We start from the raw sequence: 5,000 nt of genomic DNA, 5'->3' as shown, positions 1-5,000 counted from the left end.
ACTCGTCCCCAGCCGACGTCCTGCTTGCTCTCCACCGGCGCAGAAACAGCTGAAACACGTCACACACCTGTAGCCYACGAGTCACAGGAAACCACAAACCAGACCCTCCTCCTCCTCACCTGGACTCGGGTCGCTGCTCTCCGGCTCCGCGTCCTCGGGGATTCCCGTCTGGTCCGAGACAGGAAGCGTCCCAGTGGCTTCCTGTCTGAGGCTGAGCGCTTCCTGCGGATCTGACTCATGATGATGTCAAACGGAGACCGCCTGTGTCCCCCGTCTCTCCCSCGCTGACCATCTGAATAATTTATTTATTTTAAGTTCAGATTCATCTGTTCTTGTTTCAGACTAGCCATTAGCTCGTCAGTCAGGTCAGAATTAGTCTTTTCAAACAGTTATCTGCAACAGGTAAGATATTTACTGTTCATAAGGAGAAAATTGCTGAATTAAACTGAGCTGAAAAACCTGAAACYGAGTTTAAAACTGAAATTTAAAAAAAGTTTCTGCAGATGAAAACACAGTGGAGGTGGTGTCATGGTTCAGTGCTCAGATCCAGAACCTGGACCTCAGCTGATCCGGACCAGAACAAAAACCAGAGAAAGGTTCTCCTGAAAACCTTCGAGACAGAACTCAGGGTTTATTTAACCCTTAAACCAAAATAAACTCTCTTACCTGCGGGCTCCATGACGCACCTGACGTTATTAAATTAACAGGTTGTATTTCCTGCGTGCGGATCAGTTGTTTACAAACACAACAAGGTAAACAAACAAAAACAAAATTAGATTTTTATACAGATTAACATAAAAAAGACTTTTTGATTCAGTTTAGATGCTTTAAAATTAAAATCTCGGTTTGGCTCGTCGCGCGGCTTCACCTGCGTTACGTGACTCAACCCGTGGCCGTCAGGTGGCTCAACCCGGAAGTAACAACATCTTGAGCAAATGTTTGATGAGCAGTTTACTGAGAACACTTTTATTCTTACATCATTTTAGTTTTTAACTTTAACCTTCTTTATGACTTTAATACATTTTAGGATTTTATTATTTTTTTAAATAAAACTTTTTGTGAACAGATTTAGCAGAAAAACAGATTCACTGGAGGATGAAAGTGAGTTAAACGATTTATAAAGCTTTTAGAATTTCTGAAAAATGTTTAAGACTAATTTTAGAAGAAAAAGTAAAATATTTATTAATTAAAGTCTATATTTAAACTATAATCAGAACTGCTTTCAAAACATTTTCAGTTTAACTTTAATTCATTTTTAAATCCACGTGGAGCCATCAGCTCTGTTTATTCAGAACATAAATCCGGACCAGAACCTCTTCAGCTTCTGAATATTAGTTTTTATTTATTTGCTGAAGCTGGAATCATGAATTCATCCTGAGGTTTTAAAAACTTCAACATGTTTCAGATCTTTATTCTTTTATTTGTCAGAAAAACATCCAAGAATCTGAAAAGAAATAAAACCAGGAGTTCTTGTTTAAATGTATTTTTATTCCACCTGGACCGGTTCTACTGGGACCGGACCCCTGGTGTGAGGAGGATTGTTGGGACCCTCGTCTTCGTCCTCTGCAGAAGACGGAGGAGACGTCTCTGAATCTGTGAAATGTCCTTGTTSTGTCCTTGTCCTTCTTTTGGGTCGGAAACATTAAAAAAAAGATCCTAGAGGAGCGGGATGGTGGAGCGGTTCTGGTCCGGTTCTCAGTCGTCGTCCACTGTGGGAGTGATGGTCACGCCTCTGCGGATCTGTCCCCAGCCGATGAGCCTGAGAGGAGCAAACCATCAGTAAACAGTCCTGAACAGATCTGGTTCTGACCCGTCTTACTGATCTGGTTCTGACCCGTCTCACTGATCTGGTTCTGACCCGTCTCACCTCCAGTGTTTCTCCACGCGGCGGCTCAGAGCGATCTTCTCTCCCACCTCGGTGCACACCGGGTTGGTCAGAACGATCTTGGCCAGGTCAGCCTTGACGGCGCTGACCCGGCCCCCCGTGGACAGCGAGCCGATGTTGACCATCAGAACCTCGTTCTTGGACAGCTTCTGGACCTGCGGAGCGAGGAGGTTCTGTTCAGAACCGGAGCCGGCCTACAGAACTACAGCTCCCATGATGCTCTGCTCACCTTGGCGGCCTTCTTGTCTCCTTCGGTGCGGACCCCCAGCAGCCTCCGGAGCAGGAAGTAGGAGATCTCCAGCTCTGTGAAGATCTCCGGCAGCGCTCCCACCGCTCCCAGAACCTGACCCACCATCCGATCCGCTCGGCACAGAGTCGGGTCGATCTTTGTGCCCACACCTGACAGAAAACACACAAACACACAGGTTAATTCAGCTTTCTGCTGCTCTTAGCATCCAGCTAGCCTTCAGCTGCTCCTGACCGATCAGGCCTCCAGGCGCAGCGTACTGCAGGTCGTTGTGCTCGGCGAACAGAGACACGATCTTGGAGAAGATGGGTTTACACATCAGCTTTCCTTCGTGGTCTTTGGACACGATGCCGGGCCGGACCTCCAGCTCCTGGCCCACCTGCAGGTTCCACAGAGGGGGAGGGGTTAGAGACCACCTAAACCAAACCAGGACTGGTTTCTGCCACAATCCTCACCTTCAACACGCCCTTCAGGATGCTGCCTCCGGCCACGCCCCCTTTCAGGTCGTCCACCTCGCAGCCCGGTTTGTTCACGTCAAAAGACCTGATGACTGAAGTCACAAAAGGTTTATATTTCACAATAAAACACCCAGGAAATGAGTTTTAATTTATTTCACAATAAAACATGAACATGTTAACAACAACAGAGTCTCACCGATGAGTCTGGGCTCAGACGTGAAGTCTCTGATGGGAATGGGGATCTTGTTCACAATGTATTCACAAACCACCTCAATGTTGTATTTCAGCTGCGCAGAGATGGGAATGATGGGAGCGCCTTCAGCCACGGTGCCTGCAGGATGTAAACAAACAAACAAACAAACAAACAAACAAACAAACAAACAGAGTAGAAAATCAGACAGATTCAAACAAACTGAACTGAAGCGACAGAAGCGTCTTATGGTCAAACATCTGTTTTATATCAGACAGAGAGATAAAGTAAATAAACTTTATCTACAACATTACACCCCTACACTATATCACCATATATACACAAATATTAGCTAAGGAGCTAATGCTATATCACCATGTATAAACATATTAGCTCAGGAGCCAATGCTATAGCACCATATTTTTACGTATTAGCTCAGGAGCTAATGCTATATCACCATATATAAACACATTAGCTCAGGTGCTAATGCTATATCATCATATATAAACATATTAGCTCAGGAGCTAATGCTATATCACATGTATAAACATATTAGCTCAGGAGCTAATGCTACATCATCATATATAAACATATTAGCTCAGGAGCTAATGCTATATCACCATGTATAAACATATTCGCTCAGGAGCTAATGCTATATCATCATATATAAACATATTAGCTCAGGAGCTAATGCTATATCATCATATATAAATATATTGGCTCGGGAGCTAATGCTATAGCACCATATTTTTACATATTAGCTCAGGTGCTAATGTTACATCACCATGTATAAACATATTAGCTCAGGAGCTAATGCTATATCACCATGTATACACATATTAGCTCAGGAGCTAATGCTATATCACCATGTATAAACACATTAACTCTGGAGCTAATGCTATATCACCACATATAAACACATTAGCTCCGGTGCTAATGCGAAAGCTGAAAGGCTAAAGCTGAGGTTCTTCCATGAAGCAGCTCTGTTGTCTTCCATCATCATTTTCAGTTTCTGTGGGTCTGTCTGGTCTGGACTCACCCTGCACGAAGGCCAGGATCTGCTCGTACTGCTCCTTGGCCTGGCTCTCCTTCACCAGGTCGATCTTGTTCTGGAGGATCAGGATGTGTTTCAGCTTCATGATCTCGATGGCGGCCAGATGTTCTGACGTCTGAGGCTGAGGACACGACTCGTTCCCCGCTGGACGGACAGAACAGGATCAGACAAACCGGAACCCTCTCTCAGTGAGACAGAACCAGAACCGGAGCGGATCAGAGACTCACCGATGAGCAGCAGGGCGGCGTCCATCACTGCAGCTCCGTTCAACATGGTGGCCATCAAAATGTCGTGGCCGGGACAGTCCACAAAGGACACGTGTCTGTCAGGAAGACAAGAAGATCCAGAAGTCACGACTTGCAGCAAACTGTCAATGACTACCTGCAGCAGGACTGGAGCCTCTCTGTCTCACCGGACCAGTTTGAAGTTTCCTTTGGTTCCAGGGAGGTCTGTGGGGAACTCATCAGGAGTGCTGCTGCCACAGGACCGGAAACACTCGGGTCTGGGACAGCTGGGGTCGTCCAGCTTGTAGATCTGCAGCGAGCCAAAACAAACATGGAGGTCAGGTGAGAAAACAAATATTTCACAACTTTTCATTTTCTCTGTGACGCTCTCAGGTTTAAAAATAACTCCTGTGAAGAAGAGAAGAGGAGGTTCTGCAGAAACGTGTTGGCCCACCTTAGCGTTTGCATATCCTAACTTGATGGTGATGTTCCTCTCCAGCTCGTTCTTGAACCTGACGGTGTGAACACCAGAAATAGCTTTCACTACTGTGGACTTCCCGTGGGCCACGTGACCGATGGTGCCTGGGACAGGAAGGACAGGTTAGAAAATAAAATGCAAACAAAAACCAACAAATGTCTGATGTCTGTACCGATGTTGATGGTGGCCTGTCTGCTGATGATCTCTGGAGAGAGAGGCGTCAGGATGGACACGTCCTGCACACACAAACACACATTAGAACAAAAACAGATTCACAGATTTTATTCATAAACAAAACTCTGGAAGTTCATTAATGATAAAACACTGAGATTTACATCCTGTCAGGTCTAACCCATCACTTCCTGTTTACTGTTTACATCCTGTCAGGACTAACTCATCACTTCCTGTTTACTGTTTACATCCTGTCAGGACTAACTAATCACTTCCTGTTTACTGTTTACATC

General features: G+C 45.2%; 2 protein-coding genes across 2 annotated transcripts in view; both read right to left on the bottom strand.

Annotated features, from left to right (window-relative positions):
- lrrc31 (leucine rich repeat containing 31) overlaps positions 1–162 on the bottom strand; it is a gene marked incomplete at its 5' end in the record, with an annotated part of 4,561 nt that extends 4,399 nt beyond the window's left edge. The window contains 2 exon segments of the mRNA XM_014027760.1: positions 1–49; positions 120–162. The exon segment at positions 1–49 is cut by the window's left edge and continues 95 nt beyond it. Of these exon segments, the coding sequence (XP_013883214.1) occupies positions 1–49; positions 120–162 (92 nt within the window).
- Positions 163–1,322: 1,160 nt separating this feature from the next.
- eif2s3 (eukaryotic translation initiation factor 2, subunit 3 gamma) overlaps positions 1,323–5,000 on the bottom strand; it is a 6,475-nt gene continuing 2,797 nt past the window's right edge. Inside the window, exons 2-12 of the mRNA XM_014027778.1 lie at positions 4,709–4,772; positions 4,513–4,640; positions 4,247–4,368; positions 4,062–4,156; positions 3,820–3,978; positions 2,787–2,921; positions 2,588–2,682; positions 2,367–2,511; positions 2,115–2,284; positions 1,868–2,040; positions 1,323–1,759 (exon numbers count right to left, since the gene is read on the bottom strand). Coding sequence (XP_013883232.1) covers positions 1,696–1,759; positions 1,868–2,040; positions 2,115–2,284; positions 2,367–2,511; positions 2,588–2,682; positions 2,787–2,921; positions 3,820–3,978; positions 4,062–4,156; positions 4,247–4,368; positions 4,513–4,640; positions 4,709–4,772 — 1,350 coding nt within the window. The 3' untranslated portion in view covers positions 1,323–1,695. The remainder of the gene's footprint in view (positions 1,760–1,867; positions 2,041–2,114; positions 2,285–2,366; positions 2,512–2,587; positions 2,683–2,786; positions 2,922–3,819; positions 3,979–4,061; positions 4,157–4,246; positions 4,369–4,512; positions 4,641–4,708; positions 4,773–5,000) is intronic.

This window comes from Austrofundulus limnaeus, unplaced genomic scaffold (assembly GCF_001266775.1).
Source record: "Austrofundulus limnaeus strain Quisiro unplaced genomic scaffold, Austrofundulus_limnaeus-1.0 Scaffold681, whole genome shotgun sequence".
NCBI classification, from domain to species: domain Eukaryota; kingdom Metazoa; phylum Chordata; class Actinopteri; order Cyprinodontiformes; family Rivulidae; genus Austrofundulus; species Austrofundulus limnaeus.
The sequence above is the reverse complement of the archived record's forward strand: the minus strand, read 5'-3'. Positions and strand labels throughout refer to the sequence as shown.